Source organism: Lichenostomus cassidix, chromosome Z, assembly GCF_008360975.1.
Source record: "Lichenostomus cassidix isolate B80296 chromosome Z, HeHo_3.0, whole genome shotgun sequence".
Lineage (NCBI taxonomy): Eukaryota > Metazoa > Chordata > Aves > Passeriformes > Meliphagidae > Lichenostomus > Lichenostomus cassidix.
The window spans coordinates 74317704-74337075 of NC_139511.1; the positions used below are offsets into that span (position 1 = coordinate 74317704).

General features: G+C 61.6%; 1 protein-coding gene across 1 annotated transcript; it reads right to left on the reverse strand.

Moving 5' to 3' along the window:
• Window positions 1–11319: 11319 nt before the first annotated feature.
• Window positions 11320–18631, reverse strand: MEX3C (mex-3 RNA binding family member C). Its single transcript, XM_085042401.1, has 2 exons — window positions 18129–18631; window positions 11320–12852 (listed from the first exon to the last, which is right to left on the reverse strand). Exons 1-2 carry the CDS (start codon window positions 18523–18525, stop codon window positions 11627–11629), a joined length of 1623 nt encoding a protein of 540 aa, XP_084898527.1. The 5' UTR covers window positions 18526–18631; the 3' UTR covers window positions 11320–11626.
• Between the last annotated feature and the right edge of the window lie 741 nt (window positions 18632–19372).

Consider the following 19372-nt stretch of genomic DNA (forward strand, 5'->3'; position numbering starts at 1 on the left):
AACCCCGCGGGTGTTTGTTCAGCCTGCAGCCTCTCCTGCTCCCCGCCTGCCCGCTGGCTGTGCCGCTGCAGCGGTTGCCCCGTGCTGCTCACCCCGAGCAGCCCTTTGCGCTGGAGTTCTGTGGTTCCTGGGTGTGCCGGCAGGCTGGGACTGGCGCCGCGGGGTTTGGATGGCTTTGTCCCTGTCACTGCTGCTCGGGAGGCTGAGGGCGTTCCGAGTTATCAGCTAGGGGTGCAGGAGAGGAAACCTTTCCGCTGGGATGGTTTGGAAGCGTTTGATTCCAGCAGGAGTCCCCTGGGGAGCCACGGCCATTCCTGAATACCTCCTCTGGGCTTGGTGCAGGTGCTGTGATGTGAGACATTCCCTGGGGCTCTGGCCCCGCAGAGCTCCTGGAGAGGGGACAGCAGTGTCCCCTGGGTGACCGCAGTGACCCTCGGTGACCGCTGTGTCCCCTGGGTGACCGTGGCATCCCTGGGTGACCTCAGCATCCCTGGGTGACCGCGGCATCCCTGGGCGGCAGGCAGGGCAGCAGCAGCAGCAGCACGGGCTGTGTGCCTCATGTCCCAGGCCATCCCCTCGCTGTGACACCCCTGGCACCCACGTTGTCCCCTCTGCGCAGCTCAGCGGCTGTCACCCCCTTCTGTCACTGGGAACTGCAGGATTCCTGTCCCACACTGGTGCAGACAGGGCTGGCTGTGGCTGTCACCCCCTTCTGCCACCGGGAACTGCAGGATTCCTGTCCCACACTGGTGCAGACAGGGCTGGCTGTGGCTGTCACCCCCTTCTGTCACAGGGAACTGCAGAATTCCTGTCCCACACTGGTGCAGACAGGGCTGGCTGTGGCTGTCACTCCCTTCTGTCACCAGGAACTGCAGAATTCCTGTGCCACACCGGTGCAGACAGGGCTGGCTGTGGCTGTCACCCCCTTCTGCCACCGGGAACTGCAGGATTCCTGTCCCACACTGGTGCAGACAGGGCTGGCTGTGGCTGCCAGGCCCTGCCGGCATCGTTCACAGCCTGAGGGGTCTCTGCTGAGACCCTTTGGTCTCCTCCCCGGGAGCAGCGCCTCGGGCAGGGCTCTGTGCCCCGCTGGATCTCTGCTGCAGGGAACGGCTGGGATCGCCTGTCCCTGCTCCATGGAGCCCCTTGGGGACAGCGGGTGGGACCTTCCCAAGTGGGGTCACTCTGCCCTGCAGAAACCCCTTCGCTCCCCGTGTGCCCAACGCCTGCCCTGCAGTGACAGTGACCGTGCCCCAAACCTGCCCTGCAGTGATAGTGACCGTGCCCCAAACCTGCCCTGCAGTGACAGTGACCGTGCCCCAAACCTGCCCTGCAGTGACAGTGACCGTGCCCTGCAGTGACAGTGACCGTGCCCCAAACCTGCCCTGCAGTGACAGTGACCGTGCCCTGCAGTGACAGTGACCGTGCCCCAGTGCCTGCCCTGCAGTGACAGTGACCGTGCCCCAGTGCCTGCCCTGCAGTGATAGTGACCGTGCCCCAAACCTGCCCTGCAGTGACAGTGACCGTGCCCCAAACCTGCCCTGCAGTGATAGTGACCGTGCCCCAAACCTGCCCTGCAGTGACAGTGACCGTGCCCTGCAGTGACAGTGACCGTGCCCTGCAGTGACAGTGACCGTGCCCCAGTGCCTGCCCTGCAGTGACAGTGACCGTGCCCTGCAGTGACAGTGACCGTGCCCCAGTGCCTGCCCTGCAGTGACAGTGACCGTGCCCTGCAGTGACAGTGACCATGCCCTGCAGTGACAGTGACCGTGCCCTGCAGTGACAGTGACCATGCCCTGCAGTGACAGTGACCGTGCCCTGCAGTGACAGTGACCGTGCCCCAAACCTGCCCTGCGGTGACACTGCTGGCTGCTCCCGTGGAGCTGAGGGTGAGGGTTGGACAGATCCTGCTGGGGACAGGGTGAGCACCCAGGGCTGCGCTGGGGCCGAGCTGAGCCAGCTGCCTGTCACTGTCACCGGCACGGGTCACTCACCAGCGCTGAGCCGAGCCAGCTGCCTGTCACTGTCACCAGCACGGGGTCACTCACCAGCGCTGAGCCGAGCCAGCTGCCTGTCACTGTCACCAGCGCTGCCTGTCCCTCCTGTCCCCGTGCAGCTTCTCGGCACTCTGGGCTGGGCAGGGACACCAAACCCACGGAAAGCTCTTCCCTTTCATCCCGTGGGACGCTCATCCCCTTTCCGTGTGTCACCCACCCCACATCCCCCTGCTGACCATGGTTCCTGTGTGCTCCTGGGCTGTGGCCGTGCTGACCCACGGCTGCCTGGTGGGGCTGTGAGGCGCCAGGACACTGCAGGTGTCACCGGGTGAGCCCTGGGGACAGCAGGGTCACCGCTGGCAGCGCTGCAGAGGCTCTGGCTCCCTTGGCTGCTGCTGTGCCCTGCGAGTGACCATTGCTCCCAAATTGTCCAGCTGTCCCTGTCTCGCTCCAGGCCCTTGCTCTGCATCCCGGGGAGGTTTGGCAGCACCACGAGGCTGTGGTTCGGCTGGAGGGAGAGCTGCGGAGTTCCCATCGCCCCGAGCTCACCGTGACAGGGGTTTTGAGCATGAAAACCTGGCTAAGCACTTGTTTTTCCCAGCCATTGCCTTTTGATGAGCGGTCAACAGAGTTCCCAGTAGTTCCTCTGTAGCTTCCTGTCTGTTTAATTAGACCTAGTTTGTGGATAATACACTGTAGCTAACTTCCCTGAAATTCTGTAACAGAGTATGTTTTTGATTAAAAAGGTGAGGATTCCAGTCCTTGGCTGCTTTGTTTCATTCAGCAGGAGCGTTTACCCCGTTCTGCAGGGCTGGGGCCGGGAGAGCTCCGGGCAGGCTGCAGCCCTGAGGGCCAGCGTGGTCAGCCCAGGCCAGGCCGAGTGTCCAGCGTGGGCCTGCAGCTGCTGCCCGAGGGGCACAGCAGGTCTGAGGGGCTTTGCTGGTGGTGGAAATTAATTATTTTCATGCGCTGGCCAGGCTGAGTGTGTGCTGCGGCCTGGGGGAGGATCGGGGGCCAGGGGGAGTGCCGTGGGTGGGTGACACTGGCTGGGTGACATTGGGTAGGTGACATTGGGTGGATGACATTGGGTGGGTGACACTGGGCGGATGACACGGGGTGGGTGACACGGGGTGGGTGACACCGGGCAGGTGACACTGGGTGGGTGACACTGGGTGGGTGACAATGGGCAGGTGACACAGGGCGGGTGACACTGGGTGGGTGACACTGGGTGGGTGACACTGGGTGGGTGACACAGGGCGGGTGACACTGGGTGGGTGACACTGGGTGGGTGACACTGGTGGGTGACACTGGGTGGGTGACACTGGGCGGGTGACACTGGGTGGGTGACACCGGGCAGGTGACACTGGGTGGGTGACATTGGGTGGGTGACACTGGGCGGGTGACATTGGGTGAGTGACACTGGGTGGGTGACACTGGGTGGGTGACACTGGGTGGGTGACACCGGGCAGGTGACACTGGGTAGGTGACACTGTGTGGGTGACACTGTGCGGGTGACACTGGGTGGGTGACACTAGTGGGTGACACTGGGTGGGTGACACTGGGTGGGTGACACGGGGTGGGTGACACTGGGTGGGTGACACTGGGTGGGTGACACTGGGTAGGTGACACTGGGTGGGTGACACCGGGCAGGTGACACTGGGTGGGTGACACTGGGCGGGTGACAATGGGCGGGTGACACTGGGTGGGTGACACAGGGCAGGTGACACTGGGTGGGTGACACCTGGCAGGTGACACTGGGTGGGTGATGTCCCCTGCTGAAAGCTGCCCGGAGCTCCCCTGCCCCAGACAGTGAACGGAACACCAGCCGGCTCGGGCTGTGCGGCGCAGGGATGGGTCAGGAGGCTGCTGGTGCGGCTGAGGCACCTCGGGGCTCCTCTGCTCCCAGCTGTGTCTGATCACAGCCAGGAGACAAGGACAGAGCAGCCCTGCGAGCCGCAGCGACTCACCAGCACGGCGCGGGACAGAGCTGCTCCTCTGAGGCAGCGCTGGGCTCTGGAGCAGCAGCGAGAGCTGCGCGGTGGGATGTCCCGCTCTGTGCCCTGCGCCGCGCCAGGAGCCGCGGGGACAGAGGGTGCTGCTGCGGGAGTCACCGCAGGGCCTGAGGAGCCAGGCTGAGAGCGGCGAGATTCCCCCGAAACATCTTCCTGCATCCGCGGAAACACCGAACCCGCCGTTCTTCCCGCAGGTTCCCGCCTGGCTGCCCAGCCGCTCTGCCAGCCGCCAGTCACCGCCTGGAGCCCACTTTAGCTGCTGCCCGCTCGGGAAAAGCTTCCCCGCGGCTCCTTCCCGGCGCTGCTGCCAGCCTGCTGGAGTGGCTGTGCTGGACACAGAGCCACCCCACGCCCAGCCGCTGCCCGTCTGACCGCCCGGCCGCGGCCTGAGGCTGCCGGCACGGAGCGGGTCTGTGCCGCGGGGCTGAGCCGGGAGCGAAGGGCTGAGCGCTGCTCCTGCTGCTCCTGCTGCTCCTCAGCCGCGGCTGCAGCGCGGCGCTCCCGGCTCGGGCTGAGCCCTTTCCCGGCTCGGGCTGAGCTGTATCCCCGCTCGGGCTGAGCTGTATCCCCGCTCGGGCTGAGCTCTTTTCCCGCTCGGGCTGAGCTCTATTCCCGCTCGGGCTGAGCTCTTTCCCCGCTCGGGCTGAGCTGTATCCCCGCTCGGGCTGAGCTGTATCCCCGCTCGGGCTGAGCTCTTTCCCCGCTCGGGCTGAGCCCTTTCCCGCTCGGGCTGAGCTCTCTCCCCTCCCCGGGGCTCCACAGACGCGCTTCAGGAACGAGCAGAGTTTGCGCTGCCGCTGGGCGCGGGGAGGGAGAGGCTGCGGGGTCTGGGCTGAGCGGAGCCGCGGAGCTCCCGCTGAGCCCTGCGCGGCTGCCAGCTGTCGGGACAGGGCCGGACAGGGCCGGACAGGGCCGGACAGAGCCGGACGGAGCCCTCAGCCCAGCCGCGGTCAGCGCGGTCAGACCCCCAACGCCCTCCGGCCGCAGTGCCCAGCTGCGCTGGCCGCAGTGCCACATGTCACCGGCCGAGCTGTGCCGCTGCCCCAGGGCTGTCCCGAGCAGATGGCCGCGGGGCTCGCAGCGCTCCGGGGGCAGCTCTGCCCTCCTGCCCCGCAGGGACCCCAGACAGAGCCCGGCGACAATCCGGTGCCAATCGGGCGCCGGGCTGCGGAGGTTTGAAATCCCGCAAAACCCGGAGGGGTTGCTCGGCAGGTGTTGGCAGTTTGGGGTTTTTACACATTTTTGTTTAGTTCCTTTTGATTCACCTGCAGTTGCACTGCGGCAGAGCTGAGCTGCTCCTGGCTGCTCCTGCAGAACGGCGTGGGGACAGAATGACACCCCAGAGCCCCCAGGGGCAGGGCTGGTGGCTCCCGTGGGTGACACTCACCCCTTGTGGAGCCTCTGGTGGCTCCTGGGGCCGCTGGGGCTCCCTGGCCTGGCAGGGCTGGCGACAGATGCCACCAGAGCCACCAGGCCGGAGGCAGCTGCAGCTGCACAGTGCTGTCCTGGAGGTGACCACAGCACTGTCCAGCCTTGTGTTGTGAGGTCAAGGTGTCCCTGCCCTGCCTGGGGGTTGGGGACATCCCTGTCCCCCTGCCACCCCCTGCCCGCCGGGTTCCAGCCTCATTCCCAGCAGTGACCCGAGGGGCAGAAGGTCACTGTCCTGGGGAGCCCTGGGTGGCAGTGGCCTTGTCCTGGCAGGTTTTGGGTCCCTGGGGCCGCGGGGTTGGTGCCACCAGGTGTCCTTGGTGCTCTGGGCGAGGGGGACAAAGTCCTGTCCTGGCCACAGCAGCCCCACGGGCCCAGCCCGGGTGGTGACATGGGGACCTGGTGGCTTTGGGAGCAGCAGCGTCCTGCAGTGGGTGAGGGGCGCGAGCTGTCCCAGTGCTGTCCCAGTGCTGTCCCAGTGCTGTCCCAGTGCTGTCCCAGTGCTGCTCTGCATGGCCACAGGGGGTCAGTGGCCTGGGGACACCTTGGGGCAGTGCCAGGTTTGGGGTGTTGGTGACAATGGGGACACCCTGGGCAGTTTGGGGTGTTGGTGACAATGGGGACACCTTGGGCAGTTTGGGGTGTTGGTGACAATGGGGACACCTTGGGGCAGAGCCAGGTTTGGGGTTGTTGGTGACAATGGGGACACCTTGGGGCAGAGCCAGGTTTGGGGTGTTGGTGACAATGGGGACACCTTGGGGCAGTTTGGGGTGTTGGTGACAATGGGGACACCCCGGGGCAGTGTCAGGTGGCTCTGTTGATGTGAGGAGTCACAGTGAAGGTCTTTGTCACAGAAATGCAGCCGAAGTGACACCGAGCAGCACAGCCAGGCACAGGGGGTGACAGGTGACAGGGCTGGGGTGGCACCGTGGGGCTCGGGGTGAGGCTGTCCTGGGGGCAGAGACGTCACCACGGACAGCTGGGCAGCGGTGGCACAGGGGGAGTGACCGCTGTGACCAGGGGGACAGTGGTGGCACAGGGGTAGTGACCGCTGTGACCGGGGGGACAGTGGTGGCACAGGGGGAGTGACCGCTGTGACCAGGGGGACAGTGGTGGCACAGGGGACACAGGCCTGGAGCAGCCCAGGACAGCAGGAGGGGAAATGGCCTTGGGTCACCCCAGGGCGCTCAGGCTGCACTTGGGGACAAATTCCTCCATGGAAAGGGTTGTCCATCCCTGGCCCAGCTGCCCAGGGCAGTACTGGAGTCCCCATCCCCAGAGCTGTGGGGATGTGGCACTTGGGGACATGGTCAGTGGTGGCCTGGGCAGTGCTGGCAATGGTTGGACTCGATGGTCGCAGGGCTTTTCCAGCCCCAGCGATTCCATGATTCCCTGTCCTCCCTGGGGCTCCTGGGATCCGTGATCACCTCAACCCACACCTTCTGCTCTCAGCTCACGGACCTGGATTCACCCCGCCCTGACTCCGGACAGCTGGACATGGGCGGTGTCCAGCTGGAGCCTCATCCCCATCCCCATCCCCATCCCCATCCCCATCCCCATCCCCATCCCCATCCCCATCCCCATTCCCATCCCCATCCCCATCCCCATCCCCATCCCCATCCCCATCCCCATTCCCATCCCCATCCCCATCCCCATCCTCATCCTCATCCTCATCCTCATCCTCATCCCAAATCCCAAATCCCAAATCCCCAATCCCCAATCCCCAATCCCCAATCCGTTTATTTCCTTCACAACCTGCACCCGCAGCTCCTTCAGACGTTTTGCTGTAAAGTTTCCTTTAAACTTTACCCGAGCAGGATTTGAAAATGAAATTGGTCCAGGGCTATTCTGGGGGGAAAAACCGACAAAACCGTTAACTTTTAGCTTGTGCCATCACTGCTGCTCCGGGCACAGCTCTGCGGCACGGCAGGGCAGCCCGGGAGCGCAGCGCGGGCAGAGCTCCGCCCGGGAGCGCCGCCGGCCCTGCCGGAGAGCTCTAGGGGCAGCGATGGAGCTCCGCGATCAGCCCGAGCTGCCCTGCCGGAGAGCTCCAGGGGCAGCGATGGAGCTCCGCGATGAGCCCGAGCTGCCCTGCCGGAGAGCTCCAGGGGCAGCGATGGAGCTCCGCGATCAGCCCGAGCTGCTCTGCCGGCCTGGCTCCGCGCGGGGCACGGAGAGCCGCGGGGGCAGAGATGGAGCTCCGTGCCCAAGCGTCCCGCAGAGCCCCGCAGCGCTGTCAGTCCCTGCCCAGAGCAGAGTCCCGCAGAGCCCCGCAGAGCCCCGCAGCGCTGTCAGTCCCTGCCCAGAGCAGAGTCCCGCAGGGTCCCGCAGGGTCCCGCAGAGCCCCGCAGCGCGGCACTCCCTGCCCGGCCGGGTCCCGCAGAGCCCCAGAGGCGCTGCCGGAGCTCCCGGAGCAGCAGGGCCCGCCGGGGAAGCAGCGCAGCGCTCCGGCAGCTGCACGGGAAAGGTCTGAGTTTAGCGCTTCCACTCTGAAAAACGGAATTAACCGGCGGCGCGGAGCGCGCTGAGTGCCGGTGGCCGGTGGCGAGTGCCGATGGCCGGTGGCTGGTGGCCGGTGGCCGGTGGCCGGTGGCTGGTGGCTGGTGGCTGGTGGCCGGTGGCGAGTGCCGATGGCCGGTGGCCGGTGGCGAGTGCCGATGGCTGGTGGCTGGTGGCCGGTGGCGAGCGCTTCCCTCCCCATGAGGGGGAATTCCAGGCGGGTTAGTCACCTCCACAGGCGCTCCTGGGCAGGTACAACAGACCCGGGACGGCAGAGTGGGGAGAGACAGAGCTGCTGGGCCTGGGCTCAGCCGTGCAGCCCCGTAGTCTGTGCAGCTCCATAGTCTGTGCAGCTCCACAGCCCCACAGCCCCATAGTCTGTGCAGCTCCATAGTCTGTGCAGCCCCACAGCCCCACAGCCCCCCAGCCCCGCAGCCCCCCAGCCCTGCCGCAGCGCTCACTCCTCGCTCTGCTGGACAAGCTGTGAGGAGGGCGCGGTGCGGATCTGCCCCGGAATGAGGAGATCCCGAAATCTCTGCTATGGCTGAGAGCAGAGCTGGTCTGATCGGAAATGATGAGATCCTGCAGTCTGCTCAGATCCCAAATCCCCATGTGACAATGCCAGGGTCCCCAATCCCCGTGTGACAATGCCAGGGTCCCCAATCCCCGTGTGACAATGCCAGGATCCCCAATCCCCGTGTGACAATGCCAGGATCCCCAATCCCCGTGTGGCAATGCCAGGGTCCCCAATCCCCGTGTGACAATGCCAGGGTCCCCAATCCCCGTGTGGCTGTGCCGCTGTGACACCACACGTGCCCTGATGGGACAAACGGCAGCGCTGTGCTGTCCCTGACACGGCTGGGCACAGTGACACCGGAGAGATGCTCTGCTCCGTCCTGAACAGGGAAGAGCGCGTGGGTTTGGGGACAGGCTGGGTTTGGGGACACACAGATGGTGGCTCTGGGGACAGGGTGGGATTGGGGACAGTCTGGGTTTGGGGACACAGCTGGTGGCTCTGGGGACAGGGTGGGTTTCGGGATAGGCTAGGTTTGGGGACACAGCTGGTGGCCCTGGGAACAGGTTGGGGACAGAGCTGGTGGCCCTGAGGACAGTTTGGGGTTGGGGACACAGCTGGTGGCCCTGGGGACAGGTTGGGGCTGGGGACAGAGCTGGTGGCCCTGGGGACAGGTTGGGGCTGGGGACAGAGCTGGTGGCCCTGGGGACAGGTTGGGGACACACAGCTAGTGGCTCTGGGGACAGGCTGGGTTTGGGAAGAGGCTGGTGACTCTGGGGACAGTTTGGGGTTGGGGACAGAGCTGGTGGCTCTGGGGACAAGTTGGGGACAGAGCTGGTGGCCCTGGGGACAGTTTGGGTTTGGGGACAGAGCTGGTGGCCCTGGGGACAGGCTGGGGACACACAGCTGGTGGCTCTGGGGACAGGCTGGGTTTGGGAAGAGGCTGGTGACTCTGGGCACAGATTGGGTTTGGGGACAGAGCTGGTGGCCCTGGGGACAGTTTGGGTTTGGGGACAGAGCTGGTGGCCCTGGGGACAGGCTGGGGACACACAGCTGGTGGCTCTGGGGACAGGCTGGGTTTGGGAAGAGGCTGGTGACTCTGGGGACAGTTTGGGTTTGGGGACAGGCTGGTGGCCCTGGGGACAGTTTGGGGACACAGCTGGTGGCTCTGGGGACAGTTTGGGGACACACAGCTGGTGGCTCTGGGGACAGTCTGTCTGCCACTCCGCACCTCCCCAGGCTCCCCAAGTGACATCCAGGCAGCAAAGCGTTCAAGTTAATGCAAACAAGTCTTTATTAAGTAACTTTTAACATCAGAAAAATATAACTCTTGTAATTCTCTTTACAGCAAATATATAATATCAGTGCTTTGGCCGTCACAAGTTAAAGGCCCTTTATCATAAAATAGATGTATTTTTTACTCTTTTTTACTCAGGTTGGGTCTGAAATCCCTACGACCTCCCTACATATACATAACAAAGGTGTAGCAAAATTAGCAAACGCTGTCCAGAGCTGCTCCTCGCCGTGCTCGCCGGTGGTTCCGCACTGGGAATCACAAAACAAAACCCTTATCTGTAAACTTCGGTACGAAATGTAACTCTTCAAGTGGAAAGAAAAAATAAAGTTTTCTGTGTATTTACTAGCTCAACGCACGTATTTTTCATTTCATCTTTTTTTTTTCTTTTTTTTTCTTCATTATACTGAGAAAAATGCTTTGTCGTGGGAAAATAATGCTTCCAAAAAAAAAAAACCCCAAAAAACCCCACCAAAACAAAAACTAGAAAAAATCCACCAGAACTCCATTTTATATCTTTTTATCTTCTTTTTTTTTCTTTTTTGGTTTTTCATTTAGCCTTGTCTGCTTGTGTTTGTGGTTTTGACATATGCCAGCACAGATCTGGGAACACACAGAGGATGAAAAGCTAGAAACACCCACAGGTTGAAAAGCAAGAAGAGCATCCGAGAGACTCCTTTCTTTCTCTTTTTCCTTAAACTTGTGATCAGAAAAACAGTTCTGAAATGAAGCAAACTGACTGCAGGGCCACCGTGACAGCCGCTGAGCGACGAGCAACCCGACAGGGGCACAGCTCCCCGTTTCTCCTGCTCCTCACTCAACACAACATTTATCTGCAACACGTGCGAGACAGACGTGGATCCAACACAAAGATGCTCCACGTTTCCATCTACAGCCTCTCTAAAGGGAATTTCGAACAGCTTGATCCAGCGGAATGTCGGCGCCCCGCGTGGCGATTCCCGGTTGGGGATTCCCGGTTGGGGATTCCCGGTTGGGGATTCCTGGTTTGGGGTTCCTGGTTTGGGATTCCTGGTTGGGGAGCTGTGCCCGTTGGGGAGCTGTGCCGGTTTGGGATTCCTGGTTTGGGGAGCTGTGCCCGCTGGGGAGCTGTGCCCGTTTGGCAGCTCCCCTCACTGCGATCCATGCCATAAATCAAACCTTGCTACCGAAACACAAAGAGGATTTTGCAGTGCTGGAGGATTAGGCGTAAGTTGTCGCAGGAAGCAAAAGAAAGTGAGTTTCCCCAAACCTGTTTCCCGCACTGGCAGTGTAAAGAAGGCAGCGGTGCAAGTGTTGAGTGATGCCAGGAGCCCTGCGTGCCACGCGAGCGCTGAGCACACAGAGCCCTCGCAGCAGGGCAAGGGACAGAGAGTGACCATTCACAGACAGAGTGACCCTTCAGGGACAGAGAGTGACCATTCACAGACAGAGTGACCCTTCAGGGACAGAGACCCTTCAGGGACAGAGAGTGACCCTTCAGGGACAGACAGAGACCCTTCAGGGACAGACAGAGACCCTTCAGGGACAGACAGAGACTGTTCAGGGACAGACAGAGACCCTTCAGGGATGGAGACCCATCAGGGACAGAGAGTGACCATTCAGAGACAGAGTGACCCTTCAGAGACAGATGGAGACCCTTCAGGGACAGAGACCTTTCCTCTGTGGACAGAGACCCTTGGTGCCTTGGCTCCCTGTGCCCACCATGCCCCCAGACCCATCTCTGCTCACGCCCTGCTCACGCCGAGCACAGAGCCCTGTGTTTAGTGTTCCCTAGCAGCTGTGAACTCAGAGCCGTTCCCAGCTCCAGCCCCAGCCCCGCACGCCGGGCAGCCGCAGCCGGTCAGCCTGCTCCAGGTGCGGTCAGCCCGCGCTGCCGGGGCGCTCAGGAGTGGATCTGGATGGCCTGAGTGACCGCGGTCTGGCACACGGGGCAGGCGGGAGCCTCCCTGTCGCAGATGCTGTTGGCACACTCGAGGCAGAAGAGGTTGTGGCCGCAGGGCACGAGGGCGGCGACGGCGTCGCTCTCGAAGCAGATGACGCAGTCGTGCTTGCGCCGGCACTCGGGGGGCGAGCTGGACGTGGAGCCGCCGTTGGACGACGAGTAGCTGTTGGTACCGTTGGAGAAGGCGGGGATGTAGATGGGCAGCCCGGGCTGGTGGCCGAAGCCCGGCAGGTCGCTCCTCGCCCTGCAGGTCAGCGGGTGCTCCAGGCTCTCCGGGAAGGTGGGCGACAGGCAGGGCGTGGAGGGCCGGCTGCCGTGGTGCGCGGCCGCGGCGCTGCCCGCGGGGTCGCCGCCGAGGCCGGGCAGGGGGGATGCGGGCTCAAAGGGGCTCCACAGGGCCTGGGGGGGCCCGGGCAGGGGGTCGTACAGGGGGGAGTCGAGCGCCAGCTCCTCCGCGCCCACCGCGGGCAGCGCCTCCCCGAACCAGAAGCCGCCCGCGCCGAAGGGACTGGTGGGGCTGAAGTCGGCCAGCCTGCTGCCCCCGAAGTAGGAGTCGGTGGAGCCGCTGCCCAGGGAGCTGGAGCTGTCGTTCCTGTAGCCGGAGGTCATGGTGGCGTGGGCGGGGGGCGCGGCGGGGGCGCCGAGCCAGGCGGGGCCGGGCGGGCCGCCCTCGAAGCTGACGTCGGTGCCGTTGGCGTGGAAGTCGTCGTCGTCGCTGAGCTCCACGAAGCTGCCGGTGCGCATGGCGATGTGCATCTCGATCTCCTCGCGCGCGCGGTCCACGTTCTCGGGCATGCCCGTCACCTCGAACACGGGCTCCTTGTTGCGGCTGGGCGTCACGATGTAGGTGTGCGTCTGCTGCTGGATGCGCTTGATGGTGGCTCCCTTGGGCCCCACCACCAGCCCCACCACGCGGTACGGCACCCTCACCTGCACCGTGGTGTGCCCCGGCAGCGCGGGCGCGCAGCACGGGCCGCCCTCCGCCCCGCCGCCCTTGCCCCGCGACGCGCGGATCACGGAGAAGTGCTCGGCCGCCGACAGGATCTCCTGCTTGGCCATGCTCACGTCCTCCCTGCGCCCCGTCACCACGAACACCGGCTCCTCGCCGCGCATCGGCGTCTTGATGTACGTGTTGGTCTTGGCCCGCAGCGCCTTGATCTTGCAGCCTGTGCGGGGAAACACACGCAGTCAGCCGGCAGCCCGGCCGGGACGCCGCCAGAGCCGCGTGTTGCTCCCGAAGCACGGGCTGAACCAGGAGTGCTGCTGGTACCTCTGCAAGCTGAGAGCCAGCAGCTGGTGCCTCCGACAGAGCCCACAGCTATGCCAGCAGCATCCCCAGCAGCATCCCCAGCACCTCCTCAGCCGGTGCCACACAGTGAACAAACACCGATGGCTCTCCCTCTGTGACAGCCACGCTCATGATATCCTGCAAAGATCAGTGAATTGCAGCTTTTTCCCTATCCTTCAGCTGTCCCTAAGGTCATGCAAAAGCCTCTCAGACACACACAGCTCGGCTGACACATCAGCCCTTGGCTGACAACCATCATTAACTCAAAGGGAAATCAAACACTTCCCAGTGAGAGAAGGACCTGCATCACAGCCTGTGTGGGACACAGATAAAATCACCAATTTACTGAAAACTCCTCATTGTCTCCTGTTATCAGTGCTATTCAAACTCTGCTTGTCTCTGTGGGATGAGGGAGCCTCTCCTTGCACTCTCAAGCAGGAGCTCAAGCAGACTGCTGCCTGCAAACGGGACTCTGTGGGATTTCTCTCGTTGCCTGAGTCAATGCAGCCTGAAGCAGACATAAGAAGTTAACAGCACACTTGCCTCTGATTTTTAGGGAGTGAACGATAAAGTCTGCTAGGACGCAGTGGCACAGCCAGCCCCTCCCTAAGACGCTCCAGGTGTTTTGGTGAGGTGCAAACAGAAGACCTTTCACCTGTCACAGGGCCAGAGAAGCAGTCCCAGGATTCTGAAACATCCCAGAAACAGACAACAGTCCCTGGATTCTGCCTTGACAGAGCTCAGCCACTATCAAACCCAACCGAACATGCTGATGGCACTTCACAGCACTCCTCATCTGGAACCAGCCGTAAGCAACGACTGCAGACCAGGGCTTGTAGCCTCACTTCACCTGCAGCAGTTTGCTCCACTTTCCTCTTTTACTCTGAGTGCCTCAAACCATCTGGGCACACAGCAGCGTCCCTCAGGGCACACAGCAGCGTCCCTCAGGGCACACAGCAGCGTCCCTCAGGGCACACAGCAGAGTCCCTCAGGACACCCTGGGCACACAGCAGCGTCCCTCAGGGCACACAGGAGTCCCTCAGGGCACACAGCAGAGTCCCTCAGGGCAGGGTCTGTCAGCCCCTCGCACCCTGGGCACACAGCAGAGTCCCTCAGGACACCCCGGGCACACAGCAGAGTCCCTCAGGACACCTGGGCACACAGCAGTCTCCCCAAGCAGTGTCTGTCAGCCCCTCGCACCCTGGGCACACAGCAGAGTCCCTCAGGGCACACAGCAGAGTCCCTCAGGGCACACAGCAGAGTCCCTCAGGACACCCTGGGCACACAGCAGCGTCCCTCAGGGCACACAGCAGAGTCCCTCAGGGCACACAGCAGAGTCCCTCAGGGCACACAGCAGAGTCCCTCAGGACATCCCGGGCACACAGCAGAGTCCCTCAGGACACCCCGGGCACACAGCAGAGTCCCTCAGGACACCCGGGCACACAGCAGTCTCCCCAAGCAGTGTCTGTCAGCCCCTCGCACCCCTCGCAGACACAATGTGACAGCTAAAAAGCCCCTGGGGTGCACTTTATGCAGGAATCTGCCCTGACAAAAGCCGGCAAGGTGCCGATGCAGGCTGGCGCAGGGGAGGAAGGGCTGCTCCTCGCAGGGCCCCAGCGGGCACACAACAGCCCGCAGCCCAAGGACACAGCTGGAGAGGAAGCTCGTTATCCCGGGCAGCTCCCGAGCTCTGGCGGGGGCAGGGAGGCGCGGGCAGCTCCAGCCCGGGGGCAGGCAGAGCTGGGCGCAGGGAGTGTCCGCAGGACGCGGCAGGACACCCGGCTCAGCGGCGCTCGGCCACATAAGGACAAAGGCAGAGCCGGGCGGGAGGCGCAGAGGAAGCGGCAGAGCTTTGAAGCCGCGCCAGCCCTGCCGGGCCAGGCAGCTGCACCTCGCCCGGCAGCTCGCCCCGCTCCCCGCTCCTTCCCGGGCACTCGGCACACGCGGGGGGCTCACAGGAGCCCAACACCAGAACCCAGCAGGGCTCCCGGAACGAACACGGGCCTGTCACACCCTGCTGCTCAGCGGGACAGCTCCCCTGCAGCCTCCCCAGCCCACGCAGGCCGCTCTGTTCGCTCCATCCCACCTAGCTGTGCTTATCAGCCTGTCTCCTTATTCACAAAAATTACAGTCATCTAGAGAGCGCCGAGAGCACCTAGCACGGCACCTACACAGCGATACAATTCCTCGTTACAGACCACAGTTCGGGGACTGGTAATTCCAGACTCCTTAAAAGACGAGACTTCCCCCGTATTTTAGAAACTTGTATCCAGTCTAAGTCTGCAGCTTCAGCTGCATTTCACACTCAGCTGAACTCGCCCAGATTGCCGTGCCACAGCCGCACTCCCAATCCACCTCTCAGACTGCCGAGTGAGACGGCGGCGGGCAGAGCTTTCCTTTCACGGAGCTGTGAGTCACATCCCTAGAAAGCAGGCGACAAACCGCCCCAGCTCCCGAGCACGGGCACAGCGCGAGGCTTTCCAGCGCGGCGAGCCCAGCCTCAGCGCAAAGCTGTGTCCCACACCGCCACGGTCACCTCAGACTGAAGGAAGGGGCTGAAGGGAGCCCCTGCACCCAAACCCCACTATTTCTGAGCGACTCACTCACTACCCGCTGGGCTTTGCCTCCAAGGGGGGCTGGAAAGCCCCTCAGGTCAAAACACGCCGTCAGTCGGCAGCTTGTCACGCTGCTCCAGCTGGATCAGCTGCAACTCTTTTAATTTGCTTTCGCTCAGCGGCTGTTTTCCCACCCTCCTGTGGGGCACAGGCGGTCCTGTCCCCTCTCCGGCCATGGTGACACAGGGCTGGTCACCTACACAGTGGCCAAGGGATGTCTCCCAGTGTCCTGAGCGCAGAGACAGCAAGACAAAGGGACAAGTTCACTTTGTCACATGCTGCAATAAATCACCAGGGCGCTGTGTCTAAGATTACGAAGCGCAGGGGTGAAAAAAAAAGAGCAGAAAGGGGACTTGCCTCGAGCCTCACTCCCCTCGGAGGGTTGTTTGACCCACCGTTTGAAACAGCTAATTTGCGGATTTTTCTGGGTTTTCTGACGAAAGGCGATCCCGAGTCACCGGAGAGAGCAGCGGGGGTAATTAATACACCCCCAGTTTGGGGTTAGACGGCAGAAAACCCACAAATGCCCCGCGGGATGAGGCCGAGGTGACACTGCGCTGGGACAGCAAGTGAAATCCTAAATGGCTCCTGGTTAAATCTCCTTAAGAAATACATTCCCAGTTTGGGGTTAGACAGCAGAAAACCCACAAACGCCCCGCGGGATGAGGCCGAGGTGACACTGCGCTGGGACAGCAGGTGAAATCCTAAATGGCTCCTGGTTAAATCTCCTTAAATGCACCCTCAGTTTGGGGTTAGCAGGAAACCCAAACGCCCCGTGGGATGAGGCAGAGGTGGTGCTGGCTGGCTGTCCTCTCCCTCCACCCAGCATGGAATAATTCACCTCACACCTCTGAAGAATTACAACTCGCCAACGCTACTTTTTATCCAACCGGCTGGTGAACAGCACCAGGGGATTCAAGGAAAATGATGAAAGCAACTTGTCTGCACAAACCCCTCAGATCCACATCCCCAGGCAGCTCTTCATCACCCCTCCAGCACTGTAATCTGAAGAACAAGAGCTATAAAAAAATATTTAAACTTAATGACGGACCGATTTTAAGAGGCAGCTTAACTTGGAGAGTAGAATTTTTCGGAGGGAGGTGTTCATTTCTTTTCATGCCAGCTTTTTCTGCAGCCAGAGGCAAGCAGAGAGACCCCGTGAGAGAGCAAGGCCTGACCACTGACAGCTCCAGCCTCCCCAGGCTAATTTTGTTAATTAGCCCTGGGCTAATTAGGGCTCCCCAGGCCATGGGAAAGACAGGATGCCAAGGCAGAGAGTTAAAAAATATGAATAAGGTGTGGTTCCTTGGAGATAGTGGTGGTTTTAACATCTCTGCGCTAAACTTTCCCTCACAGTTACTCCAACACCATCACGTCCTCCTGCCCTCCCCTCCACCACACTTTTGGCAGGATTTTTTTCCTGATTTATTGAGTAAAATAATCTTATTGAGTAAGAACATTTCATCACGACAGCTCACTCAGCAGAGCTGCTCCTTTAACAGCTCAGCCCAGCCCCGGAGGTTTTTCCCAATGCTGGTGCTCCAGGATTTCTGCGATTTTTTCTGCAGCCACGAGAAGGGGAAAAAACTTCTTGTCTTTGCTTAAAAGAGGGGCAGAGAATTTGGGATTCTCGGGCGGGACAGGAATTAGGGTTTAGAAGGGCTGTTAAGGGCAGGTTTTTAGGGGTAATAAGGCTGGGTTTAGGGTTAGCATGGAAAAGGGACAGGAAGGTCCCCAAAGTGGGGGTGTGAGGGGAGAAATGGGTCCCAAAATGGCGGGAAGAGGACAAGGAGGGTCTCAACCCTCAGGAGGTGAAGAGAACAATCTCACCCAGGGGTGTGAGGGGAGGAAAGTGTCCCAAGATGGCAGGAAGAGGACAAGGAGGGTCTCAACCCTCAGGGGGTGAAGATGAGGGTCTTACCCAGAGATGTGAGGGGAGGAAAGTGTCCCAACATGGCGGGAAGAGGACAAGAAGGATCCCAACTCTCAGGAGGTGAAGATGAGGGTCCCAACATAGCGGGAAGAGGAAGAGAAGGGTTCCAACCCTCAGAGGATGATGATGAGGGTCTCACTCAGAGGTGTGAGGGGAGGAAAGTGTCCCAAAATGGTGGGAAGAGGACAAGAAGGATCCCAACCCTCAGGGGATGAAGATGAGGGTCTCACCAAGGGGTGTGAGGGGGGAAAAGTGTCCCAAGATGGCGGGAAGAGGACAAGAAGGGTCTCAACCCTCAGGAGATGAAGATGAGGGTCCCAACATGGCGGGAAGAGAAAGAGAAGGGTTCCAACCCTCAGGGGGTGAAGATGAGGGTCCCACCAAGGCGTGTGAGGGGAGGAAAGTGTCCCAAAATGGTGGGAAGAGGACAAGAAGGATCCCAACCCTCAGGGGGTGAAGATGAGGCTCCCACCCGGTGCCGTGAGGGGAGAAAAGTGTCAAGAGGAAGAGGAGAATCCCAACCCTCAGGGGGCGAAGACAACAATCCCTCCCGGTGCAATCCCCACCACGGCCGCCGCCACGGCTCCCTTGGCGTCCCCAGCTCACCCTGGCGCCCCACGATCTCGGCCACATGCTCGGAGCTGGGCACGGCCACGCACTCGGTGGTGTTGAAGCTCTTCCGGCGGAGGAGCGCCGCCTGCTCGCCGCCCAGGCCGGCAGCTCCGCCGTACGGCTGGGGCAGCACGGCCGCCATCATGGCCCGGCCGCCCGCAGCGTCGAGGCCGGGCGAGAAGAGCAGCTGCGAGCTCGCTGAGGGAAGCAACATCAGCGCGGCCGCATCTTCCACCTCCTCCTCCTCCTCATCCTCCTCCTCCTCCTCCAGCTCCGGTTCTCCGCCGTCTCCTCCCTGCTGGCCGAGGCCGAGCCCGGCGAAGCGCTGCTGGAGGAGGAGCAGCGGCGGCTCCGCCGGCTCGGCGGTGCTGGCGGAGGCTCCGCTGGGCATGGCGGAGAGAGCAAAGCGTGGTTAGGATCGCCGAGCCGCCACGGCCGGGCCGGAGCGCTCAGGCCGCTGAGGTGCCATGGCGGCTCGGCGCGGCCGCGGCGGCTCGGCGGAGGAGGAAGCGGCGGGGGGCGGAGCGAGAGGGAGGGCGCTGATTGGTTGGAGGGCGGAGGTGGGCGGGGCGAGGAGGGATGGAGAGGTGCTCATTGGTCAGGCTGGTGAGGGGCGTGGTTTTGGATGATTGACAGGTGATGGCCACGGTGCAGGGGCTGGATGAGGGGTGTGGCTTCGTGTGATTGACAGGTCAGCCTCACCCCGACCTCTAGGCTTTTAATAGGGAGTGGGCGTGGCTTAAAGCGATTGACAGCTGACCCAGTGGGCGTGGTCTTTAATTGATTGACAGGTGGGCAAAATAGGGGCAAAAGAGGGGAAAAATATGGAGAAATATGGGAAAAATATGGATAAATATGGAAAAATAGGGGAAAATATGGGAAAATGCGGGAAAACTAGGGATAAATATGGAAAAAGAGGAGACTTTCCAAGTTTTTTCCCTCAGGTTTCCCTCAGTTTTCCCAGTTTTCCCTCAGTTTTCCCAATTTTCCTTAATTTCTCCCAATTTTCCCTCAGTTTTCCCTCAGTTTTCCCCAAGTTTTCCCAATTTTCCCTCATTTTCCCCAATTTTCCCTCAATTTTCCCTCAGTTTCCCCAATTTTCCCTCAGTTTTCCCTCAGTTTTCCTTCAGTTTCCCCAATTTTCCCTCAGTTTCCCCAGTTTTCCCTCAATTTTCCCTCATTTTTCCCAATTTTCCCTCAGTTTTCCCTCATTTTTCCCTCACTTTTCCCCAATTTTC